General features: G+C 41.0%; 1 protein-coding gene across 7 annotated transcripts in view; it reads left to right on the top strand.

The window, feature by feature from the left end:
• The window catches only part of TXNDC8 (thioredoxin domain containing 8), a 53,509-nt gene that overhangs the window by 7,345 nt on the left and 21,688 nt on the right, over window positions 1-24,476 (top strand). For 4 of the 7 annotated variants that reach the window (NM_001416049.1, NM_001416051.1, NM_001416050.1 and 1 more), the window contains exons 1-2: window positions 17,191-17,300; window positions 22,033-22,137. The exons of 1 other annotated variant lie outside the window; for it this stretch is intronic. In NM_001416049.1, the coding sequence (NP_001402978.1) occupies window positions 17,277-17,300; window positions 22,033-22,137 (129 nt within the window). In that variant the 5' untranslated portion in view covers window positions 17,191-17,276. Of the gene's footprint in view, window positions 1-10,475; window positions 10,636-17,190; window positions 17,301-22,032; window positions 22,138-24,476 lie in introns of those variants that run through there. 2 more of the 7 variants (XM_084978053.1, XM_084978165.1) reach the window with 2 other exon arrangements.

Here is a 24,476-nt window from a genome sequence, read left to right as displayed (position 1 = left end):
TTCCTCAGCATTATTGTTTCTGTTCATATGAGTCATTGTAGAAGGTCTCCCTACATCCTGAATCCCCCACCATTCCAGCCCCCCAACTATCCTGTTGGTTTCCCCTAACAGCTGACCAGAGACTTTGGGGAGAAAAGAGTTAGCTAAATCCACCTTCTTTCCCCTCTAAGATGCCATTTATAATATTCCTTTCACATACTTAGAGTAGCTTCTCCACCCACTGTCAGCCTTGTCATCAAATTCCTGGGTGATTCATATAAGGCTGCACTAAGGGCTCGCTGGTCTGTTTGGCAGTAGTATCTGGGCTACGCCCCTACACCTTAAGTAGCAACACTGAGTCTTCCAATTGCTGATAGGATTGTTTTCCCCTTTGCTTGGTGTGCTGACCTTCAGCATCATATCCCTCTTTCCCAGATAATGTGCCTTTCCTTAAATCAGCTTCTGCGGTATCAGCCATAGCCATTCAGTCCTCTTGACAGCATAATTCTCTGCAATGTTAGTATAACCAGAAGAGATAAGGGCTCTAGTCAAGTTCTTAAGGTCCTGAGGGTCCAGGGACTCTATGTTCAGATTTTTTAAATGGAGCTCAGGGATGAGGGACTCACCCAGGACGACAGCATCCCTGGCCATAGAGTGAGGACTGGAACCATGACCACTGCCATGAGGGAATAGCACCTCCTCCCCCCTTTAGATTTTCTTGGCTGCAGTCTTAAGAAGAGCACGTACTTTGCAGCCCTAGGTAGCTGTCATCCTCTTCAGACTCTTTCTGGATGTAATAAAAGGGCATGAGAATGCACTGAGCATCACTATTATTGCCCAGACTGTAGTGGCTTTATAGGTGCAGTGAAGTGGTTGGAAAATGGAGCTTGACTTACATATGATTTTATTTAAGGTCAAGAGAGAATTAGGAGTTCCCATTGTGGCACAGTAGAAACGAATCCAACTAGTATCCATGAGGATGTGAGTTCAATCCCTGGACTCACTCAGTGGGTTAAGGATCCTGTACTGCTGTGAGCTGTGGTGTAGGTCACAGATGTGGCTTGGAAATGGCATTGGTATGGCTGTGGCATAGGCGGCAGATGTAGCTCCAATTTGACCCCTAGCCTGGGAACGTCCATATGCCTCAAGTGCGATCATAAAAAGCAAGAAGAAAAGAAAAGAAAAGAAAGAAGCAATTGTCCACATCAAAGAGAGGATGGAATGTGGAGAGGGTTAAAACACATCCCACATTGTCCTTGACACCCTCACCTCAACCAGGCACTAGGTCCCTAAACTTTGATCCCTTCAATACTGTCTCCATTCGAGGATCTTCCCTGGCTGGATTCATTCATCATCATTCTTTCATTACAGTAAAATTCTATGATGTGGACTTGGAGATGTATTCTCCTCCCTATGCTATTGAAGAACTTGGCTACGTTCCCTCTTGAGCAAAAACACACAAGCACGCACACACATACACACATGATCCAAAGAAGTTTCTGTCCTCTTTGTCTCAAATAAAGGTGATGAAATAAAAGCTTAACAGACTGGTGATAAGAGATAGAGGGAAAAAGAATCAGGCACTGTCTCTCTTAGCCTAGATATCTGGCCCCCTTGACCTAGAGAACTGTAAGACCTCCCTACCCAGACTTCCATGGTGTCCCCTTTTAGATGTCCCCTAACACGGTGGAGAATGGCCCAGTCCCAACCTTCTCTTCTCTCCTCTCTCAATTCTTTCAGCATTTCTTTGCTCCAGAAGTTCCATCTCCCCTGTCCCCCTTGCCAGACACCACCCCTTCTCCAGAAGTGGGGAAGTCTCAAGACTCTTCATGTGTATCTGAATTTTCACAGTCCCCAGCTTAGCTGTTTTCTCCTCCATCTTTTAAAATTGTTGTGTAAAGCAGGAGGGGAAGCTTTTAGTGGAGCTTTCAGCTGAAGTCTAAGTAGAGGAGGAGGGCATCTGGATGAAAAGTACAGTTTCCTTTGCTTTTGCTTTTTCTCTGCATTGCCCTTGGACTACTTGCAAAGATCAACGCCCTGCTAAATAGCATAGATGCGGAAAAGGTGATAAATCTGATCTTACTCTCTCTGGCCAAAATAAGAGAAACAATTTAGCCTGGTGGCATTAAGCAAAAAAGCCTCCTCTGAGGCCACGCTGGGTCCACCTTCTCTGTTTTCTGGAAGCACGTGAAGTATGAACTCTGCCACAGCTCCTCTAGATTGTAGATGTTTTTTCTACCAAGCATTATGCTCTTATAAAACCTACAGCTCTCTTCTCCCTAATGTATTCTCAGCCATCTCTGGGGGTCCTGAAATTGTCTTACAGTTGTTTTTTTTTTTTTCTAAATCAGTAACACCTGTCATTCTTTATCTCTTGGGCTCTGGTTTGTTGAAATGAGACATTTTTGGAATGTACATGGGAAGTTCCTTCCAGAACTTGCTGCTCTTTTCCTTCCCATCACCAAGTATCCATAGCCCCCGAAGCTGACCTGTGTCCATCACACTGGCTTGTGATAAATTTGCTAAAGAGGAAAAATCCCTTTTCCCACACACCCATTGTTGTAAGAATCTACCATGGGGATTGCCAAATGGCCTTGCTCACATTTCTAACATCTTATGAAGACTGTGTGTGCAATCCAGTTCTCTTGTGACAAAATTCCCCAGCGTAGGCCAGAGGACCATTCTCTGAGATTTTGTTCCCCAAATCTTCCTGTCTCTCTACTCCCAGTTACCCCTAACCTCCTTCCATACCTTCCCTAATTAGTGCAATTCAATGAAGTCATGTGTTTCATTTTGAAACTTTTAATTTGTATAGTTTAAAATTTTTGAAGAGTTCCCTGGTGGTGTTGTGGTTTAAGGATTTGATGTTGTTACAGCTGTGACATGGGTTCAGTCCCTGGCCTGGGAACCTCCACATGCTGTGGGCACAGCCAAAAAAATTTTTTTTGAAAGTGGTAATATAATCTTCTAGGCCTGTTGGCATTGGCTTTACTCTTTGTTTTGGCTTTATCTCTTGGGGGAAGAGGATGGAGGAAAGAAAGGAAGCCATCCAGGGAGAGTGTGAAAAGTGCTGATCAAGCACCAAACTGTTTTCAAGCGACAACAGTGGATGGTTAAGTAAATCTAGCAGCAACAGGAGGCTCTTACATGGTGTTTTGTCCAAGAATTGTTCATATCGGGAAAGCTAGAAATTACAGACCATGTGCCGTTCCTACATCCTGCAGAACATGTAGCTCAGTGCGGTAGAGCTCTCAAATGAGATCATGACATATGTTAAATAAGCATCATTGAAAAGAACGACAGTGGGAAAGGTCTGCAGAGTCACAAGTCATCGAACTGTGTACCTGACCATCCAATAGCTTCTAGGAAAAGGAGCACACATACCTGAAATCTACCTCTTCTATGCCCTGCACATGCTCTTTTTGTCTGCCACATTGCAAGTACAAAAGCATGGTTTGAAACAAAAGAGAGAGACAGAGACAGAGTGGGGCGGGGTGAGGGGGAGGAAGGAAGGAAGGAAGGAGGAAGGAAGGGAAGAAAGAAGGAAAGGGAGGGAGAGAGCGAGGGAAGGGGAGAAGGGAAGAAGGGAGAGAAAGAGAGAGGAGATAACTTAAGTAACTGGATGCTCCAAATCATCTACTTGAGTTATTTTGTTTCAATAGTGAAAGAACATTATCAAAATCCAGAAGAGGATTTTGCCCAAACAGGCCAAAGAGAAACTTCCATAAATTTCCATAAATTTAAGTTCTATGTAACTTCTATGTCAGTCATCTTTATGCCCCGGTACAGGTGCCCAGTGACTGTTTGCTCAGTGTTAAATGAATGGCAATAGCAATTGCATGGATTGTGGAGCAGTTCATAGCTTCCAAGCCAGTTTCCACATAAAATCTCATCTGATCCTCACAACTCAGCAAGGTAGGCAGACCAAGTCATCCTAGCCTCGTTTTATAGATCAGCAGTTCTCAAACTTTTGTAGGTTTGGAGAAATCAGAGGTCATGGTGCCCTCTGAGTAACTAACTAATTAACTAACCAACTAAATAAATAAATATAAATTACAGAGTAACTAACTGTAGATTCTGGGCAGGCAGTATCCAACTGTAAGTCAGGCAAAAGCCATGTGGGCTGTTGGTGGGGTAGGTGATTAGAGCTGGAGCTAGAGTAGGTGGGGGTAAAAGCAGAATGGAACCAGAAGGCAAAAGCAGAGACTTTTCAACAGTGGTGATTTGAAGGCTTTTTAGAGATAAATTCAAGGAACAAGATGAGGAACCTAAACCAAGCAATGCAAGAGGCTCAGAGTAATGGACAGGAAAACATAGAGAAAGGTGGGAGAAGGCTGAATATTTGGACCATAAACAGGGCTGGGGCCCCTTGGTTTCTGCTGGTTTCATGACAGTCAAACAGAGAACAAAATTAGCCAAAACACTGAAACCAAAATGCTGAAGTGAGGTCAGTGTTAGTCAGTTAGTCAGTGATGAGATAGGCTGGTTCTTCCTGGAGGGCTCATTTCTAAGACCGAGATGGAGAATAAGGGAGGGGTGACCCTTTTTTTCCTTCCACATAAGGTGATGATAGGGACCTCCCATATGAAGATCCCCCATAGGAGTTGTCCTACATGGGACGTGGGGAGATGGAGGGAAGCTAAAACCACCCCTAAGTCAGAGCACATGAATGATAATCACAACTGGACTCCCCATCCAAGGACTGATGGGAAACAAAACAAAACCAGGAATGTTTGGATTCCCCTTGGGAGTTATTTTAGAGAAAACTGATGAGGACAGAGTGTCTAATGGGTTAGTTATGGTGAGCCTAGTGGACAGGAGTATCCAGTAGTCCACACAGTAGGAGAAAATGTTCCCATTTTGATCAGTGGTATTACTCTTTCTTCTAGAACAAGGCTCATGACAGTAGCATTTGCTGACTCTTTCTTGTCCCTTATAGACCTAGAGTATATAGAAACTTGACAAATATCTATTGAGCCAATGCCATCATTTCTGTTATATGTATGGAGAAAATATTGCCTTCTGCTCCATTGCCACTCTTGCAAAATTCCTCATTCTCTCAGAGATGAATTTCTGTAGGTCTCAACATGCATCTCTGAATAAGTACCTCTGCCTCCAGCCTGTGTAGCATTAGCATGCTAACCCTTCCTAAAGCATGCCTTTCCCCCATCCCTGTCCTGGCTCAGGAACCCTAATGTTCCTTCTTAATTGCTTATTAGCATCAAACTCCTCTTTTTAAAGTCCCTCCATAATCCAACCCCAGTCTATTTATCCAATCTTAGATTTTTTACACCTCATCTCAAACCTGCCCTACATAAGAGGATTCAGTGTTCAAACATTCAACTTTCATACAACTCACATTTCCGTATGTCATGTACTAACACTCTATTGTCCACCTTGTGCAAAAGATATTTTTTATATAACTTGACCAGCACTGATTTTTTTCCATAGCTCTTTTTTTCTTTTTATTGAAGTACAATTAATTTACAATATTGTGTTAGTTTCAGGGTGCAGCAAAATAACTCTGTTTCTTACATACATATATGCATGTGTGTTTGTATATCTGTGTATATATGCTTTTCATATTCTTTTCCATTATAGGTTATTACACATATCAAAATATAATTTCCCATACTATAGAGTAGGTCCTTGTTGTTTATCTTTTTCATATATAGTAGTATGTATCTGTTAATCCCAAACTCTTAATTTACCCCTCCCCCCTTTTTTCACAGGTAAGAAAAATAGACAAGTAATATTAGCTTTATATTTTAATTAAATATGTAATAAAGAAATATGCGTCCTGGTGCAAGAATAAACACATAAATCACTGGGAGAAAAACAAATGCTTAAATAGGCCCTGTCAGCTAAGACCTCAGTAGGTTGTATAGGGAATATCACAAAGTAATAAAGAAAGATTGACATTCAGTAAATGGAATCAAGGAAAATGTACATATATCCTCATCTTTTCCCTCAACAACAAAATAAATAGTGAAAGTATTAAAGAGTAAAATGTACATGGATACAATGAGGGAGGAATATATGTAATATTTGTTAATGAGTGGAGACATCCTTCTTCCTTCAGGTATTTTAATTGTCCCAGGTTTTTATAATAAATATTTCAATCATTACCAAAAAATTTTATTGTAAACACTAAAATTATTTTTGTTATGAGAAAAAATATGAATATACACTAATAACCACAGAAGGAATTTGTCTCTTCAAATATATAATCAACAGAAAAAGGACAAAAGACATGATCAGTAGATTTGACTAAAAAATTAATTTCTGTACCTAAAAAAACCTTAATTATCAAAAACCTTAAAATATAAAGAGCCTCTCAAAAATAAAAAGTCAGACCTCTTAATAAAAAATTAAATACTAAATAGTTTTACATAAAAAATAGTAATAATTTCAACCACACTAGTAGTCTAAGAAATACAAATTAAAATTATAATGATATAACATCTTTCCTATCAGTTTAACAAAAAATAATTAAAGTCATAGTAACCAATATTAGTGCTGGTGATGGTATGATGAGATGAGCAAGTTTGCAGATGTGCTGGTGTATGTAAATTGGTGCAGGCACTCAAGAAGGAAGTTTGGCATTACACATCAAGATCACTAAAAATAGTACATTCCATACTACCCAAAGCAATCTACAGAGTCAATGCAATCCCTATCAAATTACCCAGGACATTTTTCACAGAACTAGAACAAACAATCCAAAAATTTATATGGAATAGCAAAAGACCCAGAATTTCCAAAGCAATCCTGAGAAACAAAAACCAAGCAGGAGGCATAACTTTCCCAGACTTCAAGAAATATTACAAAGCCACAGTCATCAAAACAGTGTGGTACTAGTATCAAAACAGACAGACAGACCAATGGAACAGAATAGAGAACCCAGAAATAAACCCTGACACCTATGGTCAATTAATCTTTGACAAGGGGGGCAAGAACATAAAATGGGAAGAAGAAAGTCTATTCAGCAAGCATTGCTGGGAAACCTGGACAGCTGCATGCAAAGCAATGAAATTAGAACACACCCTCACACCATGTACAAAAATAAACTCCAAATGGCTGAAAGACTTAAATATAAGACAAGACACCATCAAACTCATCGAAGAGATCATAGGCGAAACACTCTCTGACATCCACCTCATGAATATTTTCTCAGGTCAGTTGCCCAAGGCAACAGAAATAAGAACAAAAATAAACCAATGGGACCTAATCAAACTGAAAAACTTTTGCACAGCAAGGGAAACCAAAAAGAAAACAAAAAGACAACTTACGGAATGGCAGAAAATAGTTTCAAACAATGCAACGGGCAAGGGCTTAATCTCCAGACTATATAAGCAATTTATACGACTCAACAGCAAAGAGCCAGTCAACCAATGGAAAAATGGGCAAAAGACCTGAATAGACTGTCCTCCAAGGAAGATATACAGATGGCCAACAAACACATGAAAAAATGCTCAACATCCCTTATTATAAGAGAAATGCAAATCAAAACTACAACAAGATACCACTTCACACCAGTCAGAATGGCCATCATTAATAAGTCCACAAATAACAAGTGCTGGAGGGGCTGTGGAGAAAAGGGAACCCTCCTGCACTGTTGGTGGGAATGTAACTGGTACAGCCACTATGGAGAACAGTTTGGAGATACCTTAGAAATCTATACATAAAACTTCCATATGACCCCACAATCCCACTCTTGGGCATATATCCGGACAAAACTCTACTTAAAAGAGACATATGCACCCGCATGTTCACTGCAGCACTATTCACAATAGCTAGGACATGGAAACAACCCAAATGTCCATAAACAGATGATTGGATTCGGAAGATGTGGTATATATACACAATGGAATACTACTCAGCCATAAAAAAGAATGACATAACGCCATTTGCAGCACCATAGATGGAACTAGAGACTCTCATACTGAGTGAAATAAGTCAGAAAGACAAAGACAAATACCATATGATATCACTTATAACTGGAATCTAATATAGGGCACAAATGAACCTTTCCACAGAAAAGAAAATCATGGACTTGGAGAATAGACTTGTGGCTGCCTGACGGGAGAGGGAGAGAGTGGGAGGGATCGGGAGCTTGGACTTATCAGACACAACTTAGAATAGATTTACAAGGAGATCCTGCTGAGTAGCATTGAAAACTATGTCTAGATACTCATGTTGCAACAGAACAAAGGGTGGGAAAAAATGTATACATATAAGAGTAACTTGATCACCATACTGTATAGCAGGAAAAAAAATAGTATATTCCTATGAAATTACTCACGGAAAATAAGTTTCCACAATTACTTATTATAAAAACGCTCATTAGTTTTATGTGATATTGTTTTTAATTGTAAGTTTGTAGAGAACATAAGAAAAGTCAATTAAAACATAACACACCCAGATAGAATGGTATGCAACAATTAAAAACTGTGTGATCTGAGTACATTAGTCAATGGGAAAATGCCCCTGGCATCATATTAAGGGAGACAGCAGAATGCAAAATCACATAGTAACAAAAATGGTGATTTAATTACATATGTATGTACATATAACACCAAAATATAAACATGGTAATATTAATACAATCTTGGAGATACCATCCCAGTTAATTATTTTTCTACTTTCCTGCTTTCAGTATTTTGAAATTATTTTATGTAAAAGCGATCAGGAAAATATAATTAACTACAGATTTTTTACAAGAAGCTTTGGAGGCTTTTAGACTGTAAGCCACCTGCAGTCGTGGGAGAGGGCCACCTGGCAAAGAGGTGAAGACTCCAGTGTTCTCTCATAGAAAGAAAACAAAGGGATCTCTCAGTAGGATAGAAGCAAAGATAAGGTTTTAGTCAATATTTTTCCTTGACGATGCCCTGTGCCTCAGTTTATCCAAGGGCACACTGAGGTCCTTTTCTATTCCTACAGAACAAGTTTGCTGATTCAGTTTACATTTTCTAAACTGATTCACATGTAACATCTCCCTCACTCCAAGTGACATGACCTCTGTCCATGTTCTAGCTCTTTCCATGCCTGAAGGAAAATCCAAGGACTTTAAGGATCCAAATCTAAGAAGGCTGGGGTAATGATGTACAGTCTCTTCTTATAATTACCATAGTTTCTACATACCTCCTGGGCATTCACGGCAGCTACAGCCCACAAAAGCCAGAGGCATGAGTTTGCCCCAAGCTGGCAGAAATCACCCTGTGATGATTATAATTACCATAATACTAAATAACTCACTTTCGTGAACACTTTACCCTTGGACGTTTTTGACAATGAAATAACATACAATTGCATTCAATTCTGTGAAGGCACATTGCAGGGGTTGGGTGACACATGAGAATGGCCATTTTTTGTCTTGGTCTTTCAGTGAGTCCTTTGCCTCTTGCCTTTTTCTCCCCACTATCCAGAGATGTGTGCTGTTCATATGACCAGCCATTGTGACTCCTGCCCCATAACCTTGAGCCAATGTCAAGTATCTTCCAAATAATATAACTCCTTCCTGCTTTGTCCCATAGACTAGCCATCAGCCCAGGAACCTAACAGGGATTTGCTTCCTACAAATAAATGGATCCCTGAAGATTACATTCCCATCTCAATGCTGAAACTCCAAGCAAATGTGCTTGTTCATTTATTTATTTTTTGCTTTTTATGGCTGCACTTATGGCATATGTAACTTCCCAGGCTAGGGGCTGAATCAGAGCTGCAGCTGCCAGCCACAGCCACAGCCAGCCACAGCAATGCAGGATCCTTAACCCACTGAGTGAAACCAGGGATCGAATCCTCATCCTCATGGATACTAGTCGAGTTCGTTACCACCGAGCAGAAACGGGAATTCCTGCGCTTGTTTGTTTTGAATTAACATTTTCCCTGGTAAACAACTCACTTCTGAACGTTACCATTGCCCTTGATGTCCAGGGAGAATGAGTGTTGAATTTTTCAGCAATATCAAAAGGCTGATCTTTAGCTGGTATGTGCAGGAATGGCCGGATGAACCGGTTGTTAAATTATTGGAATGTATAGTGGCTAAGAGGTAGCCTCTGCTTCCAGGGCCCACCTTGCTGAGGCTATCCAAGTCCCTTCCCTTGGACACCCTGGATCTCCCCCAATCCAGCAACTGAAAGGGTTAATACCTACAGAGCACCCAGTTGAGCTGATGCACAGCTCTTGTCTGTTTGGATTGGCCCAAGTCACTCAGGGTGCAAGATATTTTAAGTGATACTCTTGCATCATTATGGTGTTGGAGACATGATAGACCAACATGATCATTTGTTATCAAAAACAGAAAAAAGAATTGCCTAGGGGTTCTCCATCTTAAGCACCCAGCAGAATCACCTGGCAGCTAGTGCAAACAGACATCTGGGCCCCACCCTCAGGGATTCTGATTCAGCTGATCCAGGGTGGGTCCTGAGAATCTGCATTTCTCACAATTCCCAGGCATCGCTGATGCTAATACTCTGGGGTCCTCTATTCCACAGACAGCTCCCTGATAGAAATGGATCTCTAGGGCAATGCTTCTCAAAGACCAGTGTGCCTAAGATTCATCTGGGGAGTCTTCTAATACAGAATCTTATTCAGTGCATCTGGGATGGAGGCCCTGAACTTCTGCTTGTCTATCAGCTCCCAGGTGCTGCCATGGTCTGTATGATCTTGAGTACTGAGGTCTTAGAGCAAACTCATACTTCACATCCACACAATGAAAAGTTCCGCTCATAAATCCTCTATCTTCTCTGTACACTATCCTCCTTCTGTCACTTATTATTCTTTGTTGTTGTTTCTGTAGCTTCTTTCTTTTTTTACAGCAATTCCCAGGTGGTGATGCTGATACTGTTAGTCTGTGAACAATAAGACTCTTTAGCAGCTCTGAAATGGAACCACTTCTGACCCAACCTAAACCCAGATTAGGATTTGAAGCCTTTTTTTTTTTTTTTTAATTAGAATCACTCACTTGGTGTCTGGGCTTACTGAGGATTCAGGTGAGAGACAAAGTGATAGGCAAGAAATAGATATATTAAGATAGGTTGCTTGTGAGGAATACAAGCAGGCAGGCAAGAAGGCCCTGCCCTGAGGATAGGTGGGCTATATTTTTATAGTCCAAGGAACATGGGGGAGGAGAAAGACCAACTTCTTCCTCATTCTTCGAGTAGATGTCAGGCTTCCATCATTAGCTCCTCCTTCATATCAGGTAAGAGAGTATTTGATCCTGTGACCAAACTAGGACCATCACAGTGCTCGTTCAAATCAGCAGAAGGGTGTTTAACATCTGCTAAAAGATGTGGAATCATCTCAGGTTTCTGTATAACGAGGGTCTCCTACTTTGGATGTCATCTTTCCCTTAAATTCCTCTCCTTTGTCCTAAGGATCATCATCTTGCTGAACTTGAATGCAGGCCTCCTTTTATCTTTGACTTAGTGACCTGAGGCATATCTCAGTCACTATGGTTTTATAGTTAAGCAAGCCTGCTTCATTCCAGGACATTCTGATAGCTTTCTTGAGTGATCGTAACTTACAGGGATCTTCCAAAATTCCCTACATTCCCCTCTCTATCCATGGTCCCCTACTGGGACTTCTGCGACCACCTGTGTAACTACCTTACTCCATCCCTATCAGCACCAATTCTATACCTTGGCTGAAGAGCACTTTAAAACAGCCCTTCCATCTTTCTCTCTTAACATAGCCTTGGGTTCCTCCTTCTCACCACTCCACTAAAGGCTAAACTGATAGAAAGGGGAAGATATTACTGGAGACTTTGATAAGAGAGAATGAACTGGCTTTTTTCCCCCCTTAGGATAAGGCTAATAATGATCTGAGTTTTGTTTGTTTTTTTCTTTTTAGGGCCACATCTGCAGCATGTGGAAGTTCCCAGGCTAGGGGATGAATTGGAGCTGTAGCTGCCAGCCTATACCACAGCCACAGCAACATGGGATTTGAGCTGCATCTGCGACCTACACCACATCTCACAGCCAGATCCTTTAACCCACTGAGCAGGGTCAAGGATTGAACCCACATCCTCATGGACACTAGTTGGGTTCACTACTGCTGAGTAACAATGGGAACTCCATGATCTGAATTTTATATCAGTTAGTCCTCTATCTGCTCCGGTGGTCCTTCCCACTTTGGTGTGTCTAAGTTCTCAGGTGGATGACAAGTAATGTATGGGAGTGGTTCATCTCTTCATTCTTATTTTTTATTTTTCCTGAATTTTTTTCACTTTGCCCTCTTGTGCTCTTCCTCTCCCTCTTTTCCTCTCACCAGCCTTCTTTTCTCCCTTCTCTCTTTACTTCTTTTCTTCCCACTCTCTGTTTTTTTCTAGTCGGGTTTTCAAGATTTCATATTCCCAAACCACTCTCGGGATTCCATCCCTGGATAAGTTTTTTTTTTTTTTTTAATGCAACCCTGACTCCTCAAAAAGGAACTCCACCCAGACTGTCTGGGAGTTTCATGATTCTAACAATGAGGTCAGAAATGAGTCTAGGAAAATACACGTGGGTGCATGTCCAGGAAACAAAGAAGGCAGTCAAGTGCAAAGGGAAAGGCTGGAGTGCTTTTTTCTAGAAAATACTTGACCAGGAGCTTTTTTTTTTTCCCCAGGACTAGAAATTGGCCCTGCTTACCAACAAAAAAATTTCTCTGCAAAACATTTAAAAAAAAAAAAAGATGTCCATTCTTATGGATTCAGTCATTTCCTGGATTTTAATTGTGCTTAATTCTAGTTGAGAATAAACAGACCTCTGTGATCCATTAGCTTGTACTGGATAAGCTGCTTGGACTGGATAAGCTGCTTTGTGGTGAATTCTGTGGAAAAGTCTACCAGCCCTAGCGCTCAAAGGCAGAAGTCTTGGTCCAGACTTGTGCCACTTCCGGGAACCCAGGGACATGGCAGGTGTTTGTTGGTTTAGTAGCTGTGCCTGAGAGTTAATTCTGTACCATCTCCTTTCCAAATGCAGTGGAGAGAAGTTCAAGAGGAGGTAATTCTATAAGCAGAAGCATGGTATACATAGTAGATGTCTTCTTGGTGCAGAAAAGAGGGAATTCATCCAGGGCTAGGTAGGTTTCCAAGGGACCTGCAGATTATAGCTGACCCTGTGTTCCTTACTATCTGATGGGTGACCCAGACTTAAATCCTATATTAATTGTGGCTAGGATAAGTTGTCTAAGCTTTCTGCACCTTGATAATCTCACCTGTAGCGTGGACACAATCACCTTAACTAACAGGGTATTTGCAAAATAACATAAAAGAAAGCGATGCCAAGAACAGAGCCCACACTTTCAAACAGTGGTTCTCAACTGGGGGCTTGGAAGAGATTCAGTATGTTAGAAATATCTATCTTCCCTTTGAGAATGAAAAAGAAAGAAGGTGAGGTGATGATAGGATCTTCAGTGTATAACCGTGAATAAAAATTCCTGGCTATGATGGTAGAAGCATCAAAATTGGGAATCTTGAACTCAAATGATGATAGAAGCCAGGCAAGTAATATCAATAAGCAGAGCACCCCAAGCACAAAGAAAAAAGAATAAAACAGACAATGGACTGAGACATTAGAAACACTTCAGATACTTACTATTGTAGGTAATTACATAGACAAATAGCCACAGACCCACAACAAAAATGTCATCTTGCAGGAGTTCCATTGTGGCTCAGTGGTAATGAATCTGACAGTATCTATGAGGATGTGGGTTAAGTCCTTGGCCTTGCTCAGTGGGTTAAGTATCTGGAGTTGCTGTGCCCTGTGGTGTAAGTTACAGATGTGTCTCAGAGCCCGTGTTCGACCCCAGCCTGGGAACTTACATATGCCAGATGTTGCCCTAAAAATACGAGAAAAAAAAAAAAAAGGCATCTGGCCACTCTATCTAGAGTTCTCCAAGCAATACAAGATGGCAGGGACAGGGCTCATCTAGAAAGAGCACACCTCCTTCAGAAGGACAGCCACTGCTGTCCTCCTGACAGTTATCATGCAACACAGGGCAAAAGGCCCAGTGTTGCCAGATCTTATGAATCTTTGCAAGATGAGTAAGAGGCTTTGTTTATTCCTAAAATATTCTCACTTATAAATGTTGGCCAATCCCATAGTATGGCCATCATCTTGGGCTGTCAAAGGCTTGGGGACATTAGGTTATAAGCTGTGTTGCCTCTCCTTTTTAGAGTTCTTCCAGCTAGAAGGGAGAACATTGACTTCTGTTTGCTTTCTGTTCTCTGAGAGGTAAGAAAATGAGCTTGGTACTGTATACATGTCACTAGACTTTTTTTTTTTTTTTTGGCCTTTATCTCACCTTTTTCTTGCCTTTATATCCCTAGGAGGTGAGATCTCCTTTTCACAGATGAGGAAATAGAAGCTCAGATAAGCAATCATTTGCTTGAGCACTCGCAATAGTGGCACTCAGGCTTGAAACCAAGTTGTCTAATGCAAGTTTAGTGCCTCATATACTTTGAAGTGGAAAAAATAACATTTGTCTGTGTCTAGAGCTTACTTTCCTTCCACGTTCTCCCTTGATAAGAGGAGGCTCAGAAGAAACTTAGAATGCCGGTTGGTCAATTGTTATTTCAGAGAATTAATGAATATTTTGGGTCTGGACATATTGGAGGCCAGAAATTAGATTCCTCCACCCTTAAGTTAGATTTTGCTTTTATATTGTGTACCTTGTGTGAGGAATTTTTAAACAGTAATGATGTTGAGTCATAGTTCTTGCAGTTTGACCCAAATGGAGAGATTTTTATAATACTGTTTCTAAGTGTTTTCCAGGTAAGTGGCAGAAACTCCAACTTAATTCAATTTCAACTGTAATGAAAATTCCAGATGTAGATTACACTTGCAGCAACATTTCACCCAATGGATCAAGAAGCCAAAAAATCCAGGTTTTATCTCTGTTATCTCACTACCTTCAGAGCCATTGGCCTTAAATAAAGACTGGGTTCCTGTGTGTTTTATATAGCTGCCAGCCAGTGTCTTGTGTACATCCAGATAAAAGAACAAGGAAATTTCAGTAACTGTCACAAGTGCTAGGAATTGCTTTCTCTTGCTTTCTGGTTCTCTTTTATTAACCCTTGGCCTAAAGATAGGATTGTGGGTTAGATTAAAATAATCAGGAGTTCCAATCATGGTGCAAGAGAAATGAATCAGACTAGGAACCATTAGGTTGCAGGGTTAAGCATCCAGTGTTGCCATGAGCTGTGGTGTAGGTTGAACACGCAGCTCTGATCCCATATTGCTGTGGCTGTGGGGTAGGCCAGTAGCTGCAGCTCCAATTCAGCCCTTAGCCTGGGAACCTCCATATGCTGCAGATGTGGTCCTAAAAAAAAAAAAGAAAAGAAAAGGTAATCAGAGTTGAGGTGTTCCCTTTTGGCTCAGCAGGTTAAGGATCCAGCATTGTCACTGCTCTGGTTCAGGTCACTACCGTGGCATAGGTTCAATCCCTGGCCTAGGAACTTCCAAATGCCATGTGCATGGCCAAAAAAAAAAAAAAATCAGGGTCAAACCCTGGATTTAGGGTTAGATTAATCCCATACAAATTGCATAGCTGCTATAAAACAGAGAAGGGATAAATTTGCCCACAGAAAAATCAGTGGGATTTTTCAGTAGAAAGTAGAAGAAACAGGTGCTGGGAAGCAACTGACAAATATCTGCTGTAAAAGACATGACCAGGGAGTTCCCGTCATGGCGCAGTGGTTAACGAATCCGACTAGGAACCATGAGGTTGCAGGTTGGATCCCTGCCCTTGCTAAGTGGGTTAACGATCTGGCGTTGCCATGAGCTGTGGTGTAGGTCACAGACGCGGCTCGGATCCCGTGTTGCTGTGGCTCCATTTCGACCCCTAAACTGGGAACCTCCATATGCTGCGGGAGTGGCCCAAGAAATGGCAAAAAGACAAACAAAAAACAAAAAACAAAAAAAAAACCATGACCAGAGTTCCCACTGTGGCACAGCAGGTTAAGAATCTGGCATTATCACTGTAGTGGTTCAAGTCATTGCTGTGGCACAGATTCAATCCCTGGACTGGGGGAACTTCCACATGCTGCAGGCAAGGCCAAAAAGAAAAAGAAAAAAATCTGATCAAGGCTATACAAGAAATATTCATAGTTCCTCATCTACATAAAAGGCATACAAAAAAGAAAGTTAGATGACTCATTCCTGAGATACCTGAATAGAGGAATGGAAAAACCAGAAAGGAGGATTTTTCTGGTTTTTACTATAGAATTCTACTTCTCACTTTGTGGTGGTTGTTATTTTGCTCTGAAGAAGATTTGAGGAACATTGGTCAGTGCTATATTTGGGGTGTTTTCTGACATTAAATTCTGAAAAATGATGAATCATCATGTACAGGCCTTGGCAAGCTGCTGCTATTTTTGCACATCCCAGCAGCTCAAAATGTTTACATTTTTAAAAGATTGTAAAACCAAACAATATTAATCAAAGACAGTGTGTGGTCCATAAAGCCCCGAATATTATCTGGTTCTTGACAAAAAGTATGCCAACACCTGGTCCGGTCTATAAAAGTGAAGCTTCATTACCTCCTCAGTAATTAGAACAAAACAACAAAGTTTAGGGGAACTCTGATTCATAAAACCAAATTTACAAGAAACATTAGTATGGGAAGAAGGCGTCAGTATTTTTTTTTTTTTTTTCCTTTTAGGACCCCACCTGCGGCATATGGAAGTTCCCAGGCGGCTAGGAGTCAATCAGAGCTGTAGCTGCTGGCCTATGCCACAGCCAGAGCAATGCAAGATCCAAGCCACATCCACCCCCTACACCACAGCTCACAGTAACACCAAATCCCTGACCCACTAAGTGAGACCAGGGATCAAACCTGCATCTTCATGGATACCAGTAGGATTCATTTCTGCTGCGCCACAATGGGAACTCCAACTTTAGTATCTTTGTCAACTACAAAATAATCCCATTGGAATCCTAAATGAAAATAGCTTTCATATATTTAATATCACCATGTTTATTTCTCATTCAGGGGTGGCAGTGGCTGGGAAAGGGAAGGGCACATGAAAATAGGTAGTAGAAGGTTGAAAAGAGACAGACACTTTATTGATTCTGTACACAAGGCTATCAGTTGGCTAGTTCTTGGCTGACCACACACTAACTAGTCATAGCAGAAAAAAATGAAATTAGCTCCGAGTCTGCCAAAATTCCAGGTTCTAGGATGTCATGTTCAATGATGTCATAGAGAAGATACCCTTATATTCCAGCTGGGATCCTATAATTAATGAGACAGCTACTGTGAGCCAACTGAATCAACAAGAAAGTATCATCAGAGATTCCCAGGTGTAAATCATGGTGCAGAATATCAGAGACATGGCAAGTATTCATTTGGCTCCAAGGAATATTTCAAAAGAGATCATCTTGAGGACAGAGTTGATAAACTTTAAGTATTTTTTTTTTGTTTTTGTCTTTGCTATTTCTTTGGGCCGCTCCCATGGCATATGGAGGTTCCCAGTTTAGGGGTTGAATCGGAGCTGTAGCCACTGGCCTACGCCAGAGCCACAGCAACTCGGGATCCGAGCGAGTCTGCAACCTACGCCACAGCTCACGGCAACGCCAGATCGTTAACCCACTGAGCAAGGGCAGGGACTGAACCCTCAACCTCATGGTTCCTAGTCAGATTCGTTAACCACTGCACCATGACGGGAACTCCAACTTTAAGTATTACTTCCTCCATTTACTTTGTAGCAAGGGGAGATTTTTTTTTTTTTTTCTTTTTAATGCTTGCTCTTGGTGTTGGTTCTTTCTAGCTTTTTTTTTTTTTTTTTTCCCGGGCCTCACTCGAAGCATATGAAATTTCCCAGGTTAGGGGGTCACATCAGAGCTCTAGCTGCTGGCCTACACCACAGCCACGGCAATATGGGATCCGAGACTTATCTGTGACACCACAGCTCATGGCAACACTGGATCCTAAACCCACTGAGTGAGGCCAGGGATTGAACCCAAGTCCTCATGGATACTCGTAGGGCTCGTTATAGCTGAGCCACGTAGGGAACTCCCTTGATGTTGTTTCCTCAGGGAAGGCACTCTCTAGAGAGGATCCAAGAGAAAAAAGTGATGCAAAAGAGTTTTGTGCCTTCCTGACTCTCACTTCTGGCTTTGACTCTAGCTAGATCCAGGCTGGCTCCTAATACATCCCATCCAGTACCTGATCCCACGAATTTCACCTTTGTTGTACCTGGAAATTTTATGGAAGTATAATAGTCCATGCATTTCTCTTATCCTGGGAAAGAGACCAGAACTCTCAGATATGCATGGGCCCGGGGCATTAACAATTCCTTAGGTGGTATTTCATAAAGCCACTTTCTATCTATCATCCAGTGATACTTCACAGCAAATCTAATTATGTATATGAGCCAGGGATAACTATTTATAAGGAAGAAAATTCCCTCTAAAAATTAGAGACCTACATTATTTAGGATTAGAGCAGCCATTATCATCCAGACATTCTGATACCAATGTCATTACAGGAGGGCCAGGAGCTAGAAGGTAGGGGGACACATGGGCCAGGGACTTCCCTCCACCAGCACCCTCAGACTTAGACTTTTGACACTTTCCCCAAATTTTCCTATATATAAAGTCACAAATATGATATTGACCAGATTGACAGAAGGCATTACAACCTAACTTTGATAAAATAGCACACACTTGATAATGATTTCGGTAATTCTCTCTTGATTGCTCTCTCTCTCACTCTGTCTCTCTTATTTATTTATTTATTTATTTATTTATTGGGAGGGTCTGGGAATCTCATAGAATGAGTTCCTAACTTTGATAAAATAGCACACACTTGATAATGATTTCGGTAATTCTCTCTTGATTGCTCTCTCTCTCACTCTGTCTCTCTTATTTATTTATTTATTTATTTATTTATTGGGAGGGTCTGGGAATCTCATAGAATGAGTTCCTAACTTTGATAAAATAGCACACACTTGATAATGATTTTGGTAATTCTCTCTTGATTGCTCTCTCTCTCACTCTGTCTCATTTATTTATTTATCTATTTATTTATTTATGGGGGGGTCTGGGAATCTCATAGAATGAGTTGGGGTCTCACTCATCCTCTGAAAAGCCTTCTTCTCCTCAGAGAAGAGACCTATCCTGAGGGTCTATTGTCGTCTGTTTCCTTTTTGTCTTTATTCAAATGTCATATCAATGTCATATCAAGATTACATATCAATTGTAATCTAGCCCCCATTCTTATTTTCTGCTTTACTTTTTTCCTTTTCTCTTTATTAGCAATGATCACTAATTTACTATACATATTACTTTCTAGTCTTACTGTTGGCTTCCCCCTAAATGGAGGCTCCATGAAAGCAGGAGATGGAATGTTTTATCTTTTCATCCACAGCTATATCCTAGAAGTGTGTCCACTGTCTGGTATAGAGCAGGCCTCAGTAGGTACATGTGGGATGCTACGCATACCATGACAATACCCCCCTCAGAGAACTTAGCCAAGTCAAATTTGTGGGACCAACTAGGCCAGTTTACACCTAACACCTACTGGGAAGTGAGGAGTTGTAAAGATGGTATCTACCTTATAACTTCAGAAGCAAGTGAGAAAAGGAGGCTTGGCATGGTCTCTGAGAAGTTAATTACCCCTTTCTTAGAGAAATATTGGTAAAGGAAGACAGTGTCTTCTTTGAGTCATCAGTTTCACCTCTTTATTTCTTTTTATTTTTTTTATTTATTTTTTTGTCTTTTTAGGGCCACACCCATGGCATATGGATGTTCCCAGGCTAGGGGTCAAATCAGAGCTGTAGGGGCCGGCCTACACCACAGCCACAGCAATGTGAGATCTGAGCCATGTCTGCAAACTTCACTACAGTTCATGGCAACACCGGTTCCTTAACCCACTGAGCAAGGATGGAGCCTGCATCTTCATGGATGCTAGTCAGATTTGTTTCTGCTGCTCCATGACAGAAACTCCAGTTTCGCCTCTTTAAAGTAAACCAAATGGCAATGTAATTGTCAAGACTCCCCTGTTATAAAATGTAGGCCACCTTAGAGTTCCCATCATGGCACAGTGGAAACAAATTCAACTAGGAGCCATGTGGTTGCAGGTTCAATCTCTGGCCTCTCTCAGTGGGTTAAGGATCTGGTGCTGTCATGATCGGTGGTGTAGGTCACAAATGCGGCTGGGATCCTGCATTGTTGTGACTGTGGTGTAGGCCGGCATCTGTAACTCCAATTTGACCCCTCACCTGGTAACCATCATATGCCTTAGGTTGGGCCCTAAAAAGCAGAAAAAAAAAGTGTAGCCCATCTATATGGAATAAACCCCATCTGTATTTCCAGTGATAGGCCCTGGATTGACTTAACTCAATTAGCAATCCTTCCTTCCATCTTTTTTTTCTTTTTATGGCCACATCTGAAGCATATGGAAGTTCCCAGACCAGGCATCAACTCAGAGCTGCAGCTTCCAGCCTACACTACAGCCACAGCAAGACCAAATCTGAGCCACATCTGTGACCTATGCCACACAGCTTCCAGCAACGCTGGATCCCTTAAACCACTGAATGAGGCCAAGGATCGAACTGCATCTTCATGGACACTATGTCAGGTTCTTTTTTTTCCTTTTTTTTTTTTTTTTTTTTTTTTTGGTCTTTTTTGGGATGCAGCCGCAGCATATGGAAGTTCCCAGGCTAGGGGTCTAATCAGAGCTGTAGCCACTGGCCTACGCCAGAGCCACAGCAACACCAGATCCGAGCCATGTCTACAACCTACACCACAGCTCACAGCAACGCCGGATCCTTAACCCACTGATCAAGGCCAGGGATCTAACCTGCAAACTCATGGTTCCTAGTCAGATTCGTTTCTGCTGTGCCACAACAGGAACTCCCTATGTCAGGTTCTTAACCCACTGAGCCACAGTGAGAACTCCCCATCCCTCCATCTTAATTAATAGTCCAGAGATGAGCTCATGATGGCATTTGAGCAAGAGAAAGGGAGAGTGATCCTTGTATAAAGAACTCAGGAGATGATTTTGTGTAGTAGTAAAGGAAATGGACTCCAGAGTCATGCTTTCTAAGTTAGTTATCCTAGCCACACCCCTCACCAGCTGATTGACCATGCAAGTTAATAAACATTAGTTTTTTCATCTGTAAAATGGGGATAGTTCTAACAATACCCACTCCATAGGGTGGTTGTAAAGATTAAGGAAGAAAATACCAGGAACAGAGTAAATTAGGTACGATTATTGCAATTCCAGTGAGAAAAGGAAAATACAAATCTTGAATAGAACACTGTATATTAGCAGATTATTCATTCAGCAGCTCCATGAGCACTTACATTTGCCAGTTAGGGGTCATGAAAGCACAGGAGCGAATAGGAATTGAGTTCTATAGGGACTTTTTGGAAAGACAAGCCATACATGAAATAAGTAGCTTAGGACATTATTCATAAGGCCATCAGGTGTAGATACAGTGACCTGAGGTCCCAGGAAGTGATCTACAGAATGATATACAGATCATTTTCTATCAACTAACTAGATGATTGTGAGTCAATAGACAAATCACTTAAGACATTCACCAAGAAGCATTTTTTTATCCTTAAATGTATGGTTTTAAGTATAGCTTTAATAATGGTAAGCCCCCCCCCCACACAAACCAAACCAAACCAAAGAAAGAAATGATTCAAGGTGTTAAATTGGTTCTCCTTTTAAACTTGTCTGTTAATGTATGTTTGGGTCCTTGTTTAAAAAATCAAATATAGATTCCACCTTGAATACCCATTCACCACCAGCCTCCACCCTTCATCTCTCACTGGCCAGTCTCAGTCTGTCCCCAGGGGAGGCCCACCATTACCAACCACCATTACCAACCCATTTGGATGCTAATCTTTTTACACACACACACACACACACACACACACACACACACACACACACACACACACACACACCAGCCCTCAGGAACATTTAGGAAAAGATAGGACTCCTGGAGAACAATAGAGTGGGGCACCCTATATAAGCTGTCATTTTATTCTCTGCAAGACTTTATGAGAGTCAGTGATTGTGCACATTTCCTCATTTATGTTCTCATCTCAGGATGAACTAAAAACCTTTTTGAGAAGTGCCGGAAACAAACTTGTGGTAGTTGAATTTTCAGCAACATGGTGTGGTCCTTGCAAAAGGATTTATCCTCTTTTTCATGTAAGTATCATCAGCATCTATTTCACAGTTTTAGAAGGAATTAAAGTGCCCAAATATTTTTTCCTGTAAGTCATAAAAGTTTGGCCCTTATGAGTCATGATGAAATCATAGTTTTGTTTGGTTTTTCCCATTTGTGCCTACTTCTTCATTTTATTTATTTATAATTTTGGGGTCTTTTTTTGGTCTTTTTTAGGGCTGCACCCACAGCATATGGAGGTTTCAAGGACAGGGGTCCAGTGGAAACTATAGCCGCCAGCCTATGCCAGAGCCACAGCCATGCGGGATCCGAACCATGTCTATGACCTACACCACAGCTCATGGCAATGCCAGATCCTTAACACACTGAGTGAGGCCAGGGATCGAACCAGCATCCTCATGGATGCTAGTCAGGTTCACTAACCACTGAGCCATGACAGGAACTCTGCTTATTTTAAATTTTTTAAATTTTGTTGAAGTATAGTTGATTGACAATGTTTGTTTCACGCATATAGCACAGTGATTCAGAATATATATACACACACATACACACACACACACATATATATATATTCTTTTTCAGATTCTTTTCCCTTGGAAATTGTTAGAAAATACTGAGTACAGTTTCCTGTGTTATATAGCAGGTGCTTGTTGATAATTTATGTACGGTAGTGTGTATGTGTTAATCCCAACCTCCTAATTCATCCCTCCTCAACCTTTCCCCTTTATTAACCATAAATTGTTTTAAAATGACTATACTAACCAAAACAATTTGTAGATTCAATTCAATCCACATCAAATTTCCAATGGCATTTTTCATAGAACTAGAACAAAAAAATTTTTAATTGGTGTGGAAACACAAAAGACCCTGAAGAGCCAAGGCAATCTTGAGAAAGAAAATGGAGCTGGAAGAATCAGGCTTCCTGACTTCACACTGTACTACAAAGCTAATCAAAAGAGTGTAATACTGGCACAAAAACAGGAATATGAAACAACAATGGAACAGGATAGAAATCCCAGAAATGAACCCATGCAACTATGGTCAATTAATGTATGACAAAGGAAGCAAGAATGTACAATGGAAAAAAGATAATTTCTTCAATAAGTAGTGCTGGGAAAAACTAGACAGGCATATGTAAAAAAAATAAAATTAGAACATTCTTTAACACCATATATATAAATGAATTCAAAATGGATTAAAGACCTAAATGTATGATCAGACACTATAAAACCCCCAGAAGAAAACATAGGCAAAACACTCTTGGACATAAATCACAGGAATATCTTTTTAGATTCATCTCCTCGACTAATGGAAATAAAGACAAAAATAAACAAATGGTATCTAATTAAACTTAAAAGCTTTTGCACAGAATCATAATTTTTTGAAGCAGTCCAGGAGTTAGAACTAGAATCTGGAAGATGAAAGACCAGGAAGCTGGTGCCAGGACCTGGATCCCTGAGTGTGGCACCGGCATCTGCCTCCGGTAAAATTACCTTCCAACACCTACAGTCTTGCTTCCTAGAAGGAGTCTCCAAAGATAAAAATAAAGTAGCTCTGTCTCCTCTCTGCCCTCCAAGTCTCACCTGCAAGCATCTAATAGGTGAAACCAATTTGCATCCAGAACTCTAACTGCAAGGAAATCAGAGAAATCTTCCCCTTTTCCCTTTTTTTTTGGTCATTTTTTTTTAGGGCCACACCCACGCATATGGAAGTTTGTTCCCAGGCTAGGGATCAAATTGGAGTTGGAGTTGTGAGCCTACACCACAGCCACAGCAACGTGGGATCTTAGCCCATCTGCAGCCTACACCATAGCTCAGGGCAATGCCGATCCTTAACCCACTGAGCAAAGCCAGGGATCTAACCTGCATCCTCATGGATACTAATCGGGTTTGTTACCACTGAGCCACGACAGGAATTCCTCCCCTTTCCCTTTTCCAGGCTCTGTTGGAAGGTGGAATGAAAAGTAGCTGGCTAAGCCACTATGCCCAGTGGGGAAGAATTCAAGACATTTTCAGATACACAAAAGCTAAATTTAACTACACACAGTGTCTCAGCTAAAAAAATGTATTGAAACAATAAAAAATAAATCATAAGCAAATGTGGGTTTTTTAAAGTGATTTAAATTTTAAGTCTTGAGTGAATTCCGAAGTTCTTTGATCTGGGCCTTGATAACTGAGTGCAGGAGTCAGCGAACTTTTCTGTAAAGGACAAGATAGTATTTTCAAGTCTGCAGACCATATGGTTTCTGTCATATATATTCATCATTGTTGTTGCAGCGCAAAAACAGGCAATGGAAATACACAAATGAATGTGCAAATACTTTCCAATAAAACTTTATTTACAAGACCATGTGGAGAGCTGG

Source organism: Sus scrofa, chromosome 1, assembly GCF_054392235.1.
Source record: "Sus scrofa isolate SSC_HxYL_T2T_F1_AM1 chromosome 1, Sscrofa_HxYL_maternal_Yorkshire_Landrace_v2.0, whole genome shotgun sequence".
Classification (NCBI taxonomy): domain Eukaryota; kingdom Metazoa; phylum Chordata; class Mammalia; order Artiodactyla; family Suidae; genus Sus; species Sus scrofa.
This window is presented reverse-complemented; position numbering and strand designations above follow the sequence as displayed.